Source organism: Haliaeetus leucocephalus, unplaced genomic scaffold (genome assembly GCF_000737465.1).
Source record: "Haliaeetus leucocephalus isolate CR32 unplaced genomic scaffold, Haliaeetus_leucocephalus-4.0 Scaffold439, whole genome shotgun sequence".
NCBI classification, from domain to species: Eukaryota; Metazoa; Chordata; class Aves; order Accipitriformes; family Accipitridae; genus Haliaeetus; species Haliaeetus leucocephalus.
In genome coordinates, this window is record NW_010972875.1 from 2517641 (window position 1) to 2538419 (window position 20779).

Sequence of the window (20779 nt, forward strand, 5' to 3'; positions counted from 1 at the left end):
CGGGGACGGCGCGGTCCGCCGCGCGGCCGAGCAGTGGTTGCTCTGGGACAAGGTGAGGGGCGGCGGCCGCCAGCGGGGGCCCTGCGGGGCCCTCCCTGCCCCGCGGGGAGGGCGGGTGCCGGGGCGGAAGGGGCCTGCCCCTCGCGCAGGGACTGACTTGGTGCGGGGGGCGGTGGGGGCGCCGGCTGGTTAATGAAATAATTCCCCGGTCTTCAGTATTGTCGGGTTTCGTGGGTTTTCTCCCTTTTTGTGCTGTTGCTTAGGACCACCTCGGTATGCGTTACTTCCCTTCCTGTTAAGGTGCTTAAACATCTTGAGGCTTATCCCTGTGTCCTCAGTTTTGGTCCCGATTTGGTAGAATCTTCTGTGCCTTCTTACGTTCCACATGCCTGAAGAAATGCCTTGCCGTAGTGGTGTCGCTTACGTTGCTGCTCGCTGCTGCAGTTCCCACCGAGACGCAGGCCCATATTCCGTACGTGTGGATTGCATTTGTTTTTGTCCCTAGACATGCAGTTTGTTCGTTTGGCTGTATTGGAACACACTGGCCATTGTGGCCGCTTTAATGACTGCCCTGGGCTCAGCATCGTACAATGCTCTCTGCGTTTTGTGCAAGCTACGTATTTGTTTGGTAAGGGGTCTTCTGCTCTACCAAATCCCTTGGTGAGGGATTATCAGTGAAAACGTAGAATAATTCTTTTTCTAGTGTTCTTTCCAGGTTCTAAAGGGCATCATCAGAAGTACCTCAAGTTTGTTGTGGTTCTTCATTAAAGATCATTTGACTGGTTAACTGATCAGTTAGCCAGCTCTGTTTTTATTAATGATAATGCAGTACCAAACCAGCCCTTCTTTCAGAAATGCTAGTGTATCACATCAAATGACAATAAGCGTTCTTTTTTTTTTTATTCCAGTTTAATTGATTTTGAGAAAACAGTCTGGTTTTAAACGGCCTCTTACTTCCATAACTTCCTTGACTAATGTTAGTTATATTCCTATCTTCTGTGTACTAATTTAATTTTCAACTGGTTATTCCGACTATTTTGTGAAACCCTCTGCAAATCTAATGCAGCATCCCTTACAGGATCTTTACTTTTGAAAGGTTAGCTCTTTGTTAACAATTGCATCTTTGACTCAGTAATAATTGACTGGTGTGCAATACCCATTGCTGATTGCTCAAAAACGATGAGGTATTTTCATTTCTCAGGGACCTCTTACGTGTTTGTATTGAGTAACAGAAGAATCCGATATAACCCTTGTCCATTTACTCTGATATTAAAAAAAATAGTTCCTTTTTGACGTGTAGAGATAGGTTAATATTTAATGATGATAAGCTGCACGTTTCTTACAAATAACAGTTTGCAAGAGCAAGCCCTTATGGCTGAAGACAGTCCCGCTGACTTAACAGGAAGTTTCTACCTAGATGAGAGTTACTGAGCTTGTTACCAGGCTGTTTTTGTCACTGTATTCATTACAGTAGTATCATATTTTTCATTCTTTCTATTATTGATCATAAAATTATAGGTAGAAGGTAGCTTCTGTTTTTGTTAAAAATAAAACCTGCTTAGTCAGTAGCTGTCCTTCTACTCTAAAACCTTGCGGGGACTCCTGCACTGATGAAACCTCTTTGGGGCCTTCCTGCTGTGTAGATTAAAGTAACTCGAGTGTTACCAGGTGATATTTAAGCAAATTGCACTACTGGATATTATGTAGATATACTGGATATATATAATACTCTGTATTAAATCATCTGCCACTGTATTCACAGAAATCAGGATTCTCATACTCACATCCAGTTTCATTTGAGAGTAGAGAAAGTGTTACCTGAGAGAACCAAGCAGCGCTTCATCCTTCAGATACAATTGGATCCTTCTTCAGTAGAGATGCTGTGAAGATTTGGGTTTGGCCTTTTCCTCTACTTCAAAAAAAGTTTAGTTTTTTTCCTTAGCTGTATACAGTGGCATCATAACATTCCTAAAATTGAAACAAAATGAGAACAGTTGTCTGCACAGTAAAAAAAAGAAGGGCAGATTCTTAGGAGAATATAGCCATAAACAATTACAACAGTAATTTTGGAAAAATCCTTCTGCTATATTGAACAGACTTGGGCCTGGCTTTTACCATTACTTGGGCAGGAGCAGCGGGGGGAAGAGGGGGGAACAAGCTAAACAACTAAATTCATGCAATAAAGTTTTCTCTACCAAATGATGTGGACTGAAACTCCGAGACTTAGGCAGCCACCTGGATAAGTACGATCATTTAACCAGACGTGAAAAACTGGAGGATCCCTGTAGTTTCACGGTAGATGCCAAACCCAGGAAATTCTTCTAACAATAACAAACAAAAATCTCCTTGGTTGTGAGAGCTACAGGATGTTCCTAGTGTCCAGCTGCCCATTTGTACTGGCATTACAGCTTCTAGTCTGTCCAACATCTATAAAAATGTGTGCAGCATCTACCTAAAGAGATGCCCGTTTCAGTGGTAAGAGACAACTCCCGTGCACAACACTCATGCAGGGGCGGAAAAAAAGGTGACTAGGCAGTGTACAAAGCCTGATGCAAAAGTGTCATTCATCCTTTACCTGCGGGACAGAGGCCTGATATTTCATCAAAAGGTTCAGGTCAACTTTTAAATAGCCTAAACTCAGAATAGTAATGCTGACCTATATTATTCTGTAATCACATAGAATTATATTTATTACAGAATATAATTACTCTATAACAATACAGAGTTATGTTGAGCCTCCTACAAGGAAGTGTCAGTTACAACATTCTTGGTCTGGTAAATTGGTAATTCTTAAACTGTAAGTCAGTAATTTTAGGGTACCTAATTGCTTATTGCACCCAGGAAACCTGATTTTTTTTTCTTCTTTCTTATTTAGTTTATTCTGCATTATATAGTTTGCTCATTAGCACCAAAGGCTCTTTCGCTTTTTGAATATTTATTTAAACTATAGCATTTGTCCTGCAGCAGCAGGTGCACAGGTCAATGATTAGGGCATCCAGACCCTAGTCTCAGCATGGTGTGCAGAATGCTTACACCTTTGTATGCAAGCTCACTCACATGCATGTTCTGCAGCATTTTCTGGAGCTGCTGAAAATAGATTTTTTTTTTTTTTTTGCCTAGGATGCTGTAAGCATACCTAAGTCATGCAAGAAATAGTAAAGTCTGTGACTTTTATGAGGTCATTTGGTTGACTAGAAATCAAAGCTTGTGTCCATTTGGAAATTATAATCTTTGTACTCCAGTGTAAAGTGTGTGTAATCGTGCGGTGAGTAACCTGTGGAGTATGCCGCCTTTCCACATAACCTGTTGCCTGGTGGCTGGAGTGTGCCATCTGTCCTGTTGGCTCATCAGTTTTCAAGAAATCAAATACTAAACTTAACAAATCCCATGTTATTAAGATTGAGATGTTGGGGCATATAGGACTTTACTAATTCCTAAGTTTGGAAACAAAGAGAGTTGATAACAATAAAGAGTTGATACAAGCAATATACCAAGAAAAGCAGTGAGACTTAGAAACTCCTCGCTGTTCGCAGGCAGTCTGATGTGGCCTTTCCGTCGCCACTCTGCACAGTCATTTTCTTGAAGAATTCAGCTGTAGTTGCTAAGCTTTCATCCTGAGGGTTGTGCTTATATTTACAAGCATTACCTGCAAATATATTGCAAATTGTCATCTTTATCTTCTGACCAGTCTGCTTAGTGTTGCTGCTGCCTCTGGTGTTAGCCAGTCTTGGGACAAGGTTATGATTTTTTTATTTTTTTTTAACTCTACTTATAACGCTATGGAAGTAACAAATATTTCTTAATCATCAGCTTAACTTACTTATATGTTTAGAGTAGTTCTTGTGTTGTGGTGACAAAGATTCTGTGAACTGTAAAGGTGGTTATTTTGTTTCTTTTGTTTTTAAAACCAGAAAATATTAAAATAGACATCTTGGAAATCTTCTCATTTCCCAAAATGTGATACATACAGTGCTGTCAAGGCAGCATGTTCACTTAAGGAGATAAATCTAAAACAAGTAATACTTCAGATTGTACTGACTTACAGTTAGGAAGATGTAGCAGGAGTTCTGGTGTTTGTGGTGTGTGATGTTCTGATGCTGAAATAACCCAGTACAGTGAGTGGGAAAGGAAGTCAGTTTTGTTAAGAAGCTTAAGGGTATTAAAAACAAACAAACCAACAAACAAAACCTTTTCTAGAATATCTGAATTTTGTATTTACAGAATCCCAAAACTTCTGCAATAGTGAAGCAACTGGTTGCTGATGGAAATGCTGGAGAACTGCAGAAATACTTCGGCTCGCGGATGGAGTTTGGCACAGCAGGGCTCAGAGCTGCCATGGGAGCAGGGATTTCCCACATGAATGACTTGACTATTATCCAGACAACCCAGGTACTGTGTTCAGCACTTTATCTCACTTAACTGGTTGTATATATGAACAGAAGGGCCTCATTTATGACAAGCAAATGGGTATTCTATGGAAATATAAGTTTTTTACTATTTCTCCAGTTTTCAGAAGTAATTTAAATTATAATTATTAGCTGAGTGCTGATCTCTGAAAACAGAGAGAACTATTAAGCCATTAAAATAAGTTATTTTCCATATTTGATTTGCAAGTGAATTTATACACAGCTACAGTTAAGCTCAAGTGGATCAGTTAGTCCTGATGTAACAACTACAAAAAACCCGAAAGGTAACCAGCATTTGGTTAAGCTTTGTGTATGTTGGACATAAATTTACATAAATGCAGTGAAGCTATATATATGTATATAGGTCCTAAAGTAGATCTCCTTGGGGAGGGCTTAAAAAAACCCCAAACCTTAAATTACTGCAGCCTGGAGTGGTGGTGTATCGTGTCCTAAACAGGTGTCATTATCAAGGGTGACATTCAGTTAAACAGGGATTTCAGTTAAAAAACTAAAATATTGGCCAGTTGTTCTCTTCCTCATCTGAGACCTGACACAGCTAAATAATTTCTCAAAATCTGCAATTCAGACTAATCGTGTTAACTGTTTCTTTCTGGAGTTCGTTCTGATTTTTGGAAAAGTACTTAAATGCTGTCCAGCATCACTATATTGATTTGAAGGTTTTTGATATTCCTTGGTGTTTATTGGTCCTAGACAAACTGAACCCCAATCCAGTTCAGTGAGATGTTATGTGCACTCACCTTTCTACCATGTCAACATCTTAGCAATCACCTTAATGCAATTATAAACTAAATATCAGGATTGGGTGAATGAGGTGGATTTGTTGTTGTCTTCAGGGATTTTGCAGATACCTTGAGAAGAATTTCAGTGACCTGAAAAAGAGAGGAGTTGTGATTGGTTTTGATGCTCGTGCCCATCTTTCCAGCGGAGGTAGTAGCAAAAGGTACTTTTTAGGTTTTAAGTATTTTATAGACGTCTTGCGTGATCCATTATGGTTTTATATCTGCTTGAACAGTATTTTCTCTTTCTGTAGGGTGAATTAAGATGAGGGATTTATAGTAATTTTATATTCTGTTAATGCCAGTTCTTTGTCTGTTGGGAATTGTGAGGGAACACATTTGAATTGGGTCTGTATAATAATTTGGGGTTTATTTATGTGGGGTTTTGTTTGGTTTTGGTTTTTTTTTTAACTGGAGGGGTGTTGGGGGGGAAAGCTGTGAATTCTAGGAAACTAATTGGTGAGAAAATGAATGTTTCTTAGGCGTGTTTTCTTCCTTTTTAGGTTTGCCAGACTTGCTGCTAATACCTTCATCAGTCAAGGAGTTCCCGTTTATCTATTCTCTGATATAACACCAACTCCTTTTGTGGTAGGTTTCTCTATTATATCTTTTTATGTACACACAAATTTTGTCAGATATCTTGTATTACTTACATTAAGGAAAAAATAGACAAGCCACTTTTAACTTTTTAAGCTCTACCTGCAGTTAGTCTTATGCTTATGTAGCTATATTTAGTTTAGAACATCCACAGCAAGAGAAGGAAGAAGCTTAGTGGAATATCAGTGACAGTGGGATGTGTTTCTATTCATTCCTGCTTTCAGGTGGATTTCTTGTAGAAGACATCTTACTGTTTCTAAATTGCTGTGGAGTCTGAAGTCTGAAACATACACACCCAGTTAGTTTTCTGATTTTTGGTTGATTGGTTGGTTTGGTTGGTTTTTAAATTTTTTTTTTCTTTCTGGGGTATTGAATCCAAAGTAGCATTTTTAAACAGGTTGTTGGAGTGCAGCGATGTTATACCGGGAGGGTTGTTGAATGGCTCCGCATTTTCACCATCGGATCACTAGGTGTCAGCCCTCTAGAGCAATAACAAAAACCCCTACCTTTGCACTAAAAGCAACAGTTTCTCCCCATACCACTTGCTCCAGTGAGTGCTGCAAACAGAACATAGTGGGATGAAGACTTGGTCTGTAGCATTCTTGTACTGATACAATTTTTGGTAGATTTAGGGTCAAATTCTTCATAGTGCAGCTTAAAGCAGTGTTGCAAGAACTGCCGTTGATTGCATTCACTATTAAGTAAAGAGCCAGGAGTAAACTCAAACTGGACCTGTGGTCACAAATAGTGCTTTATTTTTAATTCACTCCATCTGTTTTGGACTAAGTTATAAGAGCTCTCTCCAAAACAATTCTCTTCTGAGCCACGATGGAATAGTTGCTCCACAGGCTGCTCTCAAAAGATAGTAAGGATGAGACTGCACCAGTTGTGCAGACTTCTGTCATTACTCCAACAGACTTTGCACCCTTAAAGACCTCAGGTATCTCAAGTCATTCTACAGTAGGCAATGCACACATTCGGTTTTCTTCTATAAAAACACTACTCTAGAGACCCACAGAGCATCTGAAACAGTAAGAATATATAAATGGGAAAACGCACAAGAAAGCGCCAGGGCTAAGTGCCATGTGGGATCTAGTAGAGCAAGTACTACTTAGCCTCTGCTTTAGAGAGTCAGTCTGTTGGAATCACATCCTGGCTTTCTTTTCATTCAGCAGCATGGAAGTATTGCATATGCATGAGAATAAATAATATATAATATTTTGCACATTCCACTTCAGATAACTTTCTCTTGTTACAGCCATACACAGTAACTCACCTGAAGCTTTGTGCTGGAATTATGGTTACAGCTTCCCATAATCCAAAACAAGATAATGGTTACAAGGTATTCCTATACGATCTATTTTCTGGCTTTTTTCAGACTTTTTTTTCCACGTAGAGACACTAATACTATTGCATAGTTCTTACCGTGGTACAGACCAAATTAATTGATAGTTTGATCACTTCTAGATGTATGGATTTAAAGCTAGTAGCATGTTATAATTAAAATCTTAGCTCTAAAAAGCAGGAAGATAAGTAATATCATTGCGTACTTTGGAACACTTTAAAATATTAACTGACCTCTTTTCAAAAGCATTAATCATTTTTCCAATTCATGATTTAAAAAGATCTCTTCAGTTTTACAAATCCAGAGAATTAAAAATATGTGAAACCTAATGAGTTGCTTGTACAAAATGTTTTGAATACATTCTGTTAATTTCTTGTTTGTTTTTCTTTTGCTAAGTGACAGTTATCGGTGTGACTTTTTTCTATGACAGAAATCTGCTTTCCACTGAAAAAAAAAAATGGCTGAGCTGCCAGTCTGCCAATCATCGCATAGCTGGACTAGTCATATACAGACTGTTTCCAAAAATACACAAATGAAAGTTGGGAGATCTTTTTTGTAGTCTTAATAGAAAAACAAGGCATTAGCAGGGATGATTTCTTGCTGTTTTTCCCTCCAGAACTTCATGTCTGTTTAAAATTGTGGGTTTTAATATTTCATGTATTGATCTTGATAGCTTGTTTGGATGTTTTATCAATTACTTTTTTTAATAAACTTTGTTTTTTCATAATGTTTTGTTACTTAGGCTACATAAGTACATGGCCCAGATGCTGTTCGTTATTTTTCCTTAAACTTGTGGTCTGTAAACCATCAGTAGAAGGTAGTGTGCAAACAACTGTCAAAAAGTAAGACATAATAAGTACACCTCTTCCTGGATGTGTAAACAGTCAACAAAAAGAAGACTACAAATAAAGAACATCTTGAAACTTAGTTGAATTTGTGCTTGCTGTTGTGGCAACACTGCTGCTGTAGGCGGCTGCAGAGTTTTTGTGCCTTTCTCCTTTTTTTTTTTGTGGTAAACGTGTTTCACTTTTGCACGCTTTTTTTTTCTTAAGAATTCTTCTATATATACTCATTATACCTAAAAATCTGGCAAAAAGTATATGAAATAGCATGGACAAGTTATCTATCCCAAGACTGGCAGACAGGCTGATACTTGAATCTTCTCAGTAAATGAGCTGGGCCTTTTTTTTGTGTTTCATTATGGATTTTGATATCTTCTGATAAAAAATAAACAGCTTTTTTTAATAGAACAAAAATGGGATGTGAGAGGAAACACTTGAGAATATGAACGGGAATACTTAAGCGTAATTTACTGTAATACTTTACTGAATGTAGTGCAGCTTAGCCAACAAAAAAATAACAAAGCCATCCTACAATATTAATGACCAAATACTGACTTACCCTTATTTATTATTTAGGTTTACTGGGAAAATGGTGCTCAGATCATTTCTCCTCATGACAAAGGAATTTCTCAGGCTATTGAGGAGAACCAAGAGCCGTGGCCTCAGGCTTGGGATGACAAACTGATTGACAGCAGCCTGCTACTTCATGATCCATATGCCACGGTCAATAAGGATTATTTCAAAGACATACAGAAACAGTGCTTTCACAGGTAACTGGTGTTAGCCCTGTTAAGAATACAGTAATTTCCATCTAGTATGTCAGTAGGGCAGTTTAAATTGATGGAAGTCAGAGTGGCTGTGATCCTGCCATGATCCAGTTCTGTCTGTGCCCCCTTGTCATCTTTTGTGGTAGCACTGGCAGCTGTGTGGTGACGTAGTAAGCCAGTTCATAAAGCTGGTCTGGCAGAAGTCTAAGCCAGCAAAGTGAGCAACTAGTTTCTGAGTATATCATCTCCCTGTATTCGCATGACCATGCATCAACCAAATGCCACAGCTGGGGGTGAGCTGACACTGATGGTCCGACAGCCTTAAAATGGGCTTCTAAGAGAGAAGTTGAACCAGGCTGTTAAGCCAGTTCTGGAAGAAGGAGGTCTTGCTCTGCCATTCTAGCCTTGCATGTGCTCCTGGTCGCCTCGGGTGCCTTGCACGAACCTATTCCTGTCACTTGCCCAGTAAAAGCTTTACTCAACAAAATGAAGTGGATGTTTCTCTTTGTGATTAACAAGTAGAATCGGTTTGTGGACTAGATGACCTGTTAGATCTGCTTATTTACATAAAAAATTTAACCACTAGTAACCATGTTCTTACTCTTGCTAAAAATGAAGTCAGAATTACTAGGAAGTTGGGGCTATGTGAGAAATTATGCTGCTTTTTCAGAATAGGAGTTAAATGTCTCCCTATGAGTTTGCATGCCTTTAGGTATGTTCTATACTTTCAATAATGTACCTCATAAAAATGAGCGTGCTCAAATGAAGGATGCTGCTGTCGGTTCACTATGTTCACAGTCTTTGGAGGTGGTTTCAATGCCGGAGTTGGGGATGAAGAGTCTTATTAGTCAGTTGTATTTGCTTTCCACTCACCTCCTTTGGGGTGCATAGAGTGTACTATCTTTCTTATTCCAGTGATTTGCACATACCAGGACATTAGATGTCAAGAGTGACTCATTGCTGAAAAATGAGGCTAAGCCAGTTTTCAAGCCATTACCTTTAAAGTCTGACCTCCTTTAATTTATAATCTGAAGAGTGATATAGAATACTGAGTCATATATGTTTCCAAATGTAGTCAATTTTGTGCAGAATATTCTTCCATATCCAAGTTTACTGTTAATCTGTTTTATTTCAGGAATATAAACAAGGAAACAAACCTGAAATTTGTTCATACTTCTGTGCATGGTGTAGGACATAAATTTGTGCAGTTGGCCTTCAAGGCATTTGACCTTAGCCCTCCTTTTGCCGTTCCGGAGCAGAAGGATCCTGATCCAGAATTTCCCACAGTGAAGTATCCAAATCCTGAAGAAGGCAAAGGTGTTCTGGTAAAGAGATTTTTTTTTTTTTTCCTTTAAAGTTGCAATGTCTTTCAAACAGTGTTTCCTTTCTGCCAGTAGTCATGGCTATAAATATTGGTTGAAGGTCTATTTTGTTTCTGTTTTCATAGCCTTACATTTAGTGAAGAGTTAGCTGGTGTCCTTTCACTGAAATTTATAACTCTTTTTGAATCAGTCAGGTAATAATTAGCTATAACTTTAAACTACTTTGTTCTGTGCTCTGACAGAATGGGCAGCATGTGCACATAGAACAAAGTGATACAGTTCCTTCTAAAAAGTAAAATAAAATAATAATTTAAAAATCTTCACAGTTGGTTTTGGAAAGTTTCTACAATTTACATCTGAAATACAAGGACTAAATTGTTCTGATATGACACTGGGAGGGGGCTGGGGAAGTCCTGACAGGTGGTTAGAATTTCTGCTACAAGTATTTCTGCTGCACTTTGTTATTGAAGGATCTTGTTGAATCTAAGTAGCATTTGACTCGGGCTGCAGAAGTGGAAGTTTGTAGGTGAAGTTAAATATCCTGACTGTGCTCTCTACTGCTGCCAGGCTTGAAGCTTATTTTTTGTAGAGACACATCATGATTTTGGGTGTTTGAGATTTAAATAAATTGGTAAAATTATTTAAAACCTATAAAGAAAGTGAAAATATTGTTCAGGAGTATTAACACTCATCTGGTCTTGCTTACCACTTTTCCAGACATTGTCTTTTGCTTTGGCTGAAAAAGATGGGGCAAAAATAATTTTAGCAAATGATCCTGATGCTGATCGACTTGCAGTGGCAGAGAAACAAGAGAGGTATGGTAATAAAGAAATGCAAACCATTTACATTTTTTACTTAAAGGCTAGGCTCATTTGGGGGATTCTTGCTACCTGTGTTGCAGAGGAAGATAGAGTAGTCACAGTAGTCATTTTTGGACTGAAAACACATAGAAATGCGAGAGGATTATATGAAGCAGAACACAGTGGGGGCAGTAAATGAAGTAATGATTAATATTAGACACTGTACAGAAGCATGAATAAATACTTGACACTTGCTGTACTTGAGGCATGCACAGAAGCATGTGAATTGTTATGATTGTGCTATACCTTTTTAAAGGTAGGTTTTCAGTTAGAAAATTTTCACAGAAGACTGATAAACATTCTTCCTTACTATGTTTATTAAATAATAACTTGAATATTCAGGAGAACCTTTATAGTTCACTGATAATCTCAGGAATAGGGAACATCCCTGTTCTTTAGTATGAGTTCCATCTTTCTCAAATACTGTTAGACCAGACATGTTACTAATCATTAGATGATTTGGGCCTCTCTTGCTCAGTTCCCCATTTCTATGCATAATGTTATGTACCTGCATTTCACCTTAAGCTTTGTGGGTGTTTGGTACTTCTCAGTATATTAATTTGTACTCTCTCCTTTAAGGACCAGCTATACATGCATTATTTATCTATGTATATCCTGTCAAAGAACGGGATCACAAAAGGTAAACTTGCTCAAAGTGGGGCTTCTCATAAATTTTTCATATGTATGGAATATGTAACCTATAGTTCTGACCCAATACTGCCATTCCCTTATTTCATGCCCCCTGGTATCCTGTACTTCTACAATTGTTTGCATTTCTGTATTGTGGCTATATTTGATGAAAGAAAATAAGCTGAAGTACTGCACTTGGTATCATATCTACAAAGAGTGGTGTTTCTCTTTTATCTACCTTGATAAAGCAGAAACTAATCCGAGCAGTTAGAAACCATAAATCTTTAATAACAGTAAACTTCAAGGTTTTCAGCTCAGAGAGGAGCAGAACAAAAATCTGCTGCTGGGCCGGGAGCAGAAATGGTGTAAATGAATTCCCTGTGCCTGAGAGCCAGAAGAGGGATATAAAATCATGGCAACAGTCTTTGGTACCCAAGGGATGAGATGGTGGCACCTGCCAGATGTCCTCAGTGATTGTGGATGATGCAAATATTTGAACCTGTATCAGTTACGCAAATTCCAAAACCCCAGTAAAAGGAGACAGTGCAAATATCCATTTTGCTCACCAGATAATCTCTTTTGGGTCTTGTAGCAGCTTCAAAGGCAGCAGTGTTTTCTTTGGGGTTTTGGGGCTTTTTTTAACACATTAGCCTCACAACAGGAACTAAGGATGCTTCTCTGCATTTAGAAGAAGAATGGGCTAATTGGCACTCTCTGGGGTATCTTGGGCAGTGTTAGCTGGAATATCCTCATTTTAATGTTTTTGGCCTGTGCCAGCCTCAGTTGGCAATTCAGCATTGAGGAAAAAGCATAAAAAGCTTCAGTTTGTGCTAGTTATGATACATTAAAATAAGAATGCAAAATCACTCATGTTTTTTGTCTAAAAACTTATAGCTATCAGAGACTTGAAGAGGGGGTGTTAACTTACTGTATTTACCACCACTGAGAGCATGGTGCTCTCATTCTCCTACCTCTTTGCTAATTGTTTAGCCAGTCTTAGTTGTCTCCTAACTTTCAGTCCTGTGTCCTCCTCTCAGACTTCTGCTGTAGCTGTTCATACACTAATCGGATATTAATATAGGCTTCTACAGTATCTGTACTTCTTCTTTGACAGAAACTCCTGCTAGAGCATACTCTCTCAGCACTCTTACACTAAGTTGTCGCTGTGCATTGCTTTGTGCCTGTTGGCATCAATAAATGCAGGAGACTGAGTCTGCTTCTCTTTCACAACAGGTACTGTTTCTGTAGGTCTTGATTTTTTGTCAGTTTGGCAGTGTCTTTGTCCCTTTTTGTGACTGGGAATTTTGGGGCAATTTTGACATCTGTCTTTCCCCTTTTCTTTCAATTTTTCTTGTTCTAGCAACACGTCAATGTTAATCTTTTTTACTTGTTTGAGATTTTTTCCAATCTTCCTTAATGACCAATTGGTGTATTTGTGATTAAATAAAAGGTATTTGTCACTGAGTCAACTAGAAATACTGATCACTTGAGAATTGTATTTTCGTGTCCCTGTGCTTGTCTTAATCATTGAGTTTGTAATTTGTCTGCTGAATATTTTTGTTAAAATATGTTGGAAATATCCCTGTTTCATCTTTGGATAAACTCAAAAGCTGGTACGTATGACGGAGGAGGAAGGTAACCGCTTCAGAATTCTTTGGGGGAGGAATTTTGTTTGTTTGTTCTTAATGAACACTTGATATCTTGTTACTGTTACTTGGAACTCGGATGCAGTGGTTTTATTTGCTAGCGCTCATGTATGGAAGAACTAGTAGATTCCCCCCCCTTATCCTTTAAATTCATATACTTTTTTTTTTTCTTTTTCTCCACCCCTCACCCCCCCTGCCTCCAGTGGTGAATGGAAAGTGTTTTCTGGAAATGAGCTGGGAGCTCTTTTAGGCTGGTGGATCTTCACTTGCTGGAAAAATCACAATAGGGATACTTGTGCCATTAAAGATGTCTACATGTTATCCAGTACTGTTTCTTCCAAAATCCTGAGAGCAATTGCACTAAAGGAAGGTTTTCACTTTGAGGTAAGCTGTAACATGTTATTCCATGTTCTTTTATTTGCTTACCTACACAGTGTCATATCTTTGTAACACATTGCTTTAATTTTTAATGCCTTTTTTCTCCTCACTGCTGTAGGAAACACTGACAGGTTTCAAGTGGATGGGCAACCGTGCCAAACAGCTTATGGACCAGGGAAAAGCTGTTCTCTTTGCATTTGAGGAGGCTATAGGTAAGAAACAGAACATTATGTTCTAATATCCTGTAAAATAGTAAAAGTAGGACTATTGAAAAAAATGGCAATGAAAAGGTGCCCTCAACCACAATGGATGTATTTCCAGTGAGTAATTGATATCATCCACGTGGATGATTGATATTACTAGTTTTAATCCTTTGTATCTCTGCTTAGCACAGAGTATGATGATGTGAGTTAGGTGTATATATCTTCAGTAGCATGGCTTATGTAGACTTGGACTGCAAATTCCGTGTGAGCTATTTAAAAAAAAAAAAAAGAAAACAAAACCAAACACATTTTTCAGACTTCAAGTTGAGTATGTTTAGCTGGCAGTTTTACGCTAAGTTTAAATGTGAATAAAATAAAGTAAAAACTCCCCCAAATTATACTTGTAAACTGGAAAGCCATGAATAAAAGCTATGAATTTGTGAGAAGGAAATTGTAAAGCTATAATGCTATTTCTTGAGTATCTCATACCTGAAAACCAGAGAAAATGTTACTAATTGAACGAATAATTATCAGTGTTACCATATGCTGCCATGTAAGGGTAATAGCATTTGAGACAAAGTGCTATACTTCCATTGTTCCTTCAGTGTGGCATTTCTCTTTCATGAGAGCTCCAAAAGTACTCAGGAACATCTGGCACTGAGACAATACAAATTTGTCTCTGTCTTGAAATTCCATTAAATACCTTGCTTATCTAAATTAACACTGATTAGAAGATAAAGTTTTTCCACTTTTGGTTTAACTCTAAAATGTCTATACTATGGTAATGTGCATTTCTCCTTTAAAAGATGTTGGTTTGATTAACTTCCCCCTCCCTCCCATTTTATCTTATTTCCTCATAAAAGTCAATGAAATATATACAACTTTCTTTGTTTAGGGTATATGTGCTGTCCTGCTGTTCTGGACAAAGATGGTGTCAGTGCTGCTGTTATAACTGCGGAGATGGCTAGCTATTTGGCAACCAGGAATTTGTCTTTGTCTCAGCAGCTGAAAGCCGTCTATGATGAGTGAGTTCGATTATAGTTGTTTGATTTTCAGATTTTCTCCATTCCACATACTGGGGTTAATAGGGAGTCAATAGCAATCTATAGCATATGAAGAAATAAAAATTGGGTTATTGTCATCTTCTAGAAAGCACTCCTGCGTCATGGGCATGAATATATTTATTACTTCATTTTGTGTTGTTTTGAGGTATTTTAAAAAGAATAATATTACCTTACTAATTCCTTATTAGTTAATCAGATTTTTAAGGTTTTTTTTTTGCTTGTCTGAAAGGTTTCTCCCTTTTGGAAAGTTCTGCTCTTCAGCCCTTTTATAGAAGATTGGCCTGGTTTTTGGCCAGCAGTATTGCTGTGTTGTAGAGATCATAGTGCCTCTTGCTGCTTAAATGTGCTAGACATACAAAAATGTTGATGGCAGAATGGGTCTAAGTAGCTCTGGCATATTTAGGCTACTCATAGAAGCCAGCTTGCTTCTGTCCCACTTGCAGGGCTACTTGTGATTAAATTAATTCTAGTTGGCTCAAAGTTAGGCTTTTTATTATATTATTCCATCTTTTTTTGATGGATAGTATATGTTGGTTGTTCTTCCAGTTCCTGAATACTGAGATTTGAGCTGATTATGCAGAAGTGCTGTGACCGTTTGGCCATAACTATTGGCTATATACAGCTGGGTATCCCTCTGAGAGCTTTTAATATGAGACACTACTTTTCTTTTGTTCTTATTTAATGTGTTCAAAGACCTACAGAAATCAATAGCAAAGATGGCTGTTGGATTTCAGGGGGCAGGGAGTGTTTTTGTGGGGGTTTTGGGTTGTTTGTTTTAAAGGAGGGAGCAGCACAGGCTGGCAGATGCTCTCCACCTCTTCATGTCTCATAGACAACAAAGGAGTGGTGGAACCTGCAAAGAGACTCATGGAAAACTCCAGCCTTGGTGCTGCTTGTTTTCCAGTCCTCAGATCTCTCATTTGCATGCAGCACTATCCATGGGTGTTTCATCCACAGTTTAAGAAGGAATCAAGTGGCAAAGACTTGCTAACACACTGCATAAATAAATAGTGGAATTTATCAGCTATTATATGTGGCAGAAGTAAACAGTAATCTAAATGCATGGAAGAAGAATTCATGCCTAGAGCTGCAAATACAGCATCTGATGTGAGAATTATTAGTAGCTGGAAGTGTATATTCAAAGAATTATCCTTCTCTGGCTTGTGCTTTTTTTTTTTTTTTAATACTCATTCAGTAAACACCTGCTTTAGGTTGCTCTCAGAAACAGAACATTTAACTGAGTGGAACTTAAATGTGCTACAGTGCTACTGTGTACATAGCCACTCAAGAGGACTCTGAAAGAGCTTATTTAGCATAAAAGCAGTCTGTAGATGCACCTCAAAGTAAGATGTCACTGCACATAGTCACTGTTTGTGGAAAAGCTACAGATACAGGGAAGGATACAAATCTGCCTTATTAAATTGGTCCTTGATAACTAGAACTGGAGGTGGGGTGTTCTTGTTTTGTTTTGGAGGGTTGTTCTGTGCGTGTGTGGCTTTTGTTTAGAGTTTGTTTGCAGAGCTGCAGTTTTCTGTTCCTTACTGCTTCATTCTTCATCAGATTTGTCTTGTGAGTTGCTGTTGAAGCAGAAGAAACTCTACTCTGTATTTTCGAGGTATAGAATGGGGATCTGTTCTCAAAGAAGTAAATGCAGAACAGGAGAAGGACACAGTCCTAGCAGGCTCATCACTTCTTTCAAATATAGGATAGGTTTTGTAAATTCTCTCGCAGGATTCTCAAGACTGATTTAACAACTATTGACCTTCAAGATGTCCATTTTGGTATACACATGACCCTATTTAAGGACCTTTCAGGTTTCTAGCCTAACCATCCTAGTACTAACGAAAGATTCTGGCCTTCAGATTTTCCCTGGCGTCAGGAATACTCATCAAGTGTTGATCTTTAGTAAGAGCTCACTTAAACAACCAGTCCAGGCTTGTATGCTTTTCAACAACATGCTGTTTTGAAAAGTCAGTGTTAGCAGGTCATTTGTCTTTGATACAGATTCTGCATCATATTACCTGGCAGCAAACAGATAAGCTAAAGAGACGATGTTCAGAAGAGTTTGGTTTAGTAGAAACACTTAAAGGAGAGCAGCTTCTGAAGTGTGATTGAAAAAAAAACCAGTCTGGAATTTGTTTTACTCAGAAAAGGTCAGCTGGAATCCAGTCAAGGAAGCTATTTAGATGTACTCTGTTCTCTTCCTGTGGTGGTTAGATCTCTTCAAGGCAGTAACATCTTTTTTTCTTCTGGTTTAGCCATAAACATTCTCATTTTTAATCATTAAAAGGAAAAGGTGTCTGCACAGAAGTTTCTTTAAAGTATGTAAAACAGGACAATTAAGCTGTTGAGGCCTTTTTAAAATTGTAAGGGGGTGAACTGGTGCTACAGTTAGGTGACCATGAGTATAGATTCTTGCTTTAGAGAAGGTTTTATAATGTGTATGGTGCACAACTTTAAGAACATCATTGCTTCTTCAATTCATTAATATTGTGTCTTCACAGATATGGCTTCCATATTACCAAAGCTTCATATTTCATCTGCCATGATCCTAAAGTTATTCAACAACTTTTTGACAACCTTAGAAATTTTGATGGAAAAAACACGTACCCAAAATCTTGCGGTAGATTTAAAGTTTCTGGAATAAGGGATCTAACCACTGGGTATGACAGCAGCCAGCCAGATCAAAAGGCTGTAAGTATATTTTTAAAACTATGTATAAATCATAATAGTATGTATATACACATATATAAAAAATTCTGTGGAGAAACACTCCAAACATTATGTTACATCCTGAGTCTTAAAATAAGTTAAATTGGGGATGATTGTTTTGCCTTGGTAGGAGGAAATGAAGGTTGGGGGAGGGTTGGGGTTTTTTGTTTGGTTTTGTGTTGTTTTTTCTCTCCAGGATGACAGTCTGTAAAGGGAGGTAGGAGGATCTTGCTGTCTTGCTACAGCAATCTTGCATTATTTTCTTGTAAGTGTAAGTTAAACTGTCTGCTGAGATGTGGCTTTGGGTTCTTTAGTTTTCCACAGTCTGTGTTTCTTTTCCTCCTGGGAAATGCCATCACAGAGCAATTTCTGTTTGCAGTAAAAATGTTGACTAGACTTGAAATGAGCTACCTAGTAGCAATGTAGTGCTACCAGATTCTAGGTTGAGGGTAAGGCTGTCATTTGCCTGTTGTGGTCTTAAGACCACAATGATGAAGAAAACAGAGGAAAGCTTAATATTAGCTGATCCTTTAGTTATGTTATGTGACATCAAGTCATGGGTTTTGCCTTGAATTCATTATATATAGTCACTTTCCAAGCTTCTAAAAAATTATTCTTACTATTTCTAGATACTTCCCACTAGTAAAAGTAGCCAAATGATAACGTTTACTTTTGCTAATGGAGGAGTGGCCACAATGAGAACCAGTGGGACGGAACCAAAGATCAAATACTATTCTGAACTTTGTGCACCTCCTGGAAACAGGTATTGTCACGTGTGGCTTTTTGGTATTGTTTTGTCAGGGAAGGGGCTCTCCATGATCAAATAATATTACTGCAGTCATTATTTTAGCAAATGTATTTGCATAAAGCTTCGATTCTGCAAACTTTATTGACGCATTCTTGTCGTCACTGAAATTCCTTTGAACTTGCTTTCACATTCAGTAAAAACAGTATCAAGAAAAACATTCTGCCTTAAATGAAAGTATATATATTCACTCTCTTTTTTACATACATAGTTGCTTTAAACTTACATAACTATATATAGTGTTCTAATATAATTTAAACACTTTTATGTTTAGTAATTATACCTTTGACTGATTAGCCTTGGAAATCATATAGTCTTAAAGATATATGCAATTATTAACTTATATAATGAAAATAATGCTTTCTCACAGATGAAAATTCATCTGAAAATACTATTACAAGTATAAAAGTTACATTTCTAATCACATATATTTAGTAATAGAAGATCTTCTGAACTCAAACTGGCTGTTTTATTTTAGTTATATTGTGGGTTTATGCTTCTCCATAGTCTTAAGTACTTTCGTGCACATCAGTTGGAAGTCAACATCAGTGTATTACCATAAGAAATCAAGTGTATATACTTTTAGCATTAATAGAAAATGCTTGTCTAAAACAATGCAACAGACTTAAAGATTCCTCAGACTGAAAACGTACTTTTTAGCTTCTCCACTGTGACACTGTTTTCTGTATTTGTGTGGATTTTCTCAGTGATGTTGAGCAGCTGAAGAAGGAACTAGATGAATTGGTCAACGCTCTTGAAAAACACTTCTTTCAACCAGAAAAAAATAATCTTCAACGAAAGACTGAGTAAAATTGCAAAATTACTACCTTAATTGGTTTTTGCAGCATTAGAAGCACATTATTTAAGAAGTGAGGATTTTTAGGACCAAACATCTGAGAACTCAGACTAAACAGACTTCTGCTTTTATTAAGAGTCACTCTGGGTACTCTTGGATCTAGTATCTTATTTTGGAAGTACGTTTACCCTTAAAGGACCAAAAAAACCCCAATCAGTTGAACTAAAAGTTGACTGCAAATGTATTTCAATCAAAACTTGTTTTAATTAAATATTACAAATAATATCCTGGCCTGTTTTGTGGGGACTTTTGTTTCTTTTGTGTGTGTGTAATCTGATAACACTATGCAACTTCATCTAGGTTTAGATTTGCAAAGCAAGTTCTTCTGTTAACAAGAAGTAGTAAAAGCCTGTGGTGAGACTTTGACAAACTTTGGGCAAATGCTTCAGAAATAGTGATCGTTCTTGGGGATTTCAGCCCAAATAAACAAGGAAGTCACAGTGAATTTGCTGAAGAGCTATTTGCTGTGGGATATACATCATATTCCAGGTTAGAGATACTAAGTGTACTACACTGCCTTTTAATACCATGAACATACTAAAATAATATATCTACATACAGCACCTTTCTATTGCCTCATTGAACTAAGCATAATTAGTTCAATGTGTACCCAGTCTCAGAGTCTGTCATACTGTATGCTACCATGACTTGGCGCGTAACTCTGCATGTCTAATTTAGAGCAGAAGTTTCCATTTTATTGCATGCTGTTGTCTGCACTTGCAGAGCCTGAGAGGGTTATTTGGAGGTTTCCAGATTACTTTAATACAAGGTTTTTCTGCATTTTCAGTACTTGTTTGGGGTATCAGTGCAGCTCTAACAACCCCGGTACTTCTTGGGTAAAGGAACTTCTTTGCCAGAATTAATTCTGGTATCCCATGGAGAATGACTAGTTGCGAGACCAAGTATAGATCAAATTTAGCAAACTATTCATAAAGGAACAAACTTGCCATTCCATCCCCAGTAAATACTAGCTTACCTTGTTAGCTAAGATGGTAAGCAAAGAACGCTGGATGCCTGCTTTTACATTACAGACTTTAGAGTTGTCACTGGAGGACACAAGGAAAGGAGTAGTCCCTGCATTCTGTGGCTGTCATGTCAGTTTTTCTTGGCTGTGCAGAATCAAAGGCAGCACCTGAATAATTCATATTGAGGTCCAGCTGTGTGGCACAGAAAATTAACGTTAAAGAAGAGTACTGATGAAACAGAATATGCTGTGAATCAAATCCTAGTCCTTTAGAGTAGAAAGCTAAAAAGACAGGTTATTAGTTTGTGCAGAAAATGCTTGTTCACACCTTCCACTTTCTGTTTCCATTTCTCTTATACTAAACCAAAGATAAGACAGGTCTTTATTGATATATGTTTATTTGGTGCCTTTATTTGGAGCAGTCCCTACTCCTAAATAGGACCCTAGGGGCTACTGAATGTAGTAATAACTGTAAAGGGAATCTCAATATTGACTTCAGTGCAATCAGCTTTGTCACATTGCATGAAATTTCTGCACGTATCAACTCCCACTGTCCTTTCCTTCTGAAAATAAAAGCTAAGGACA

General features: G+C 37.8%; 1 protein-coding gene across 1 annotated transcript; it reads left to right on the forward strand.

Moving 5' to 3' along the window:
- The first annotated feature begins 7 nt into the window (after positions 1-7).
- PGM2 (phosphoglucomutase 2) lies at positions 8-19460 on the forward strand. Its single transcript, XM_010574431.1, has 14 exons — positions 8-52; positions 4222-4389; positions 5261-5367; positions 5707-5791; positions 7059-7142; positions 8564-8757; positions 9890-10079; positions 10794-10891; positions 13416-13596; positions 13709-13802; positions 14689-14818; positions 17362-17551; positions 18199-18332; positions 19082-19460. Exons 2-14 carry the CDS (start codon positions 4303-4305, stop codon positions 19182-19184), a joined length of 1677 nt encoding a protein of 558 aa, XP_010572733.1. The 5' UTR covers positions 8-52; positions 4222-4302; the 3' UTR covers positions 19185-19460.
- Positions 19461-20779: the final 1319 nt, after the last annotated feature.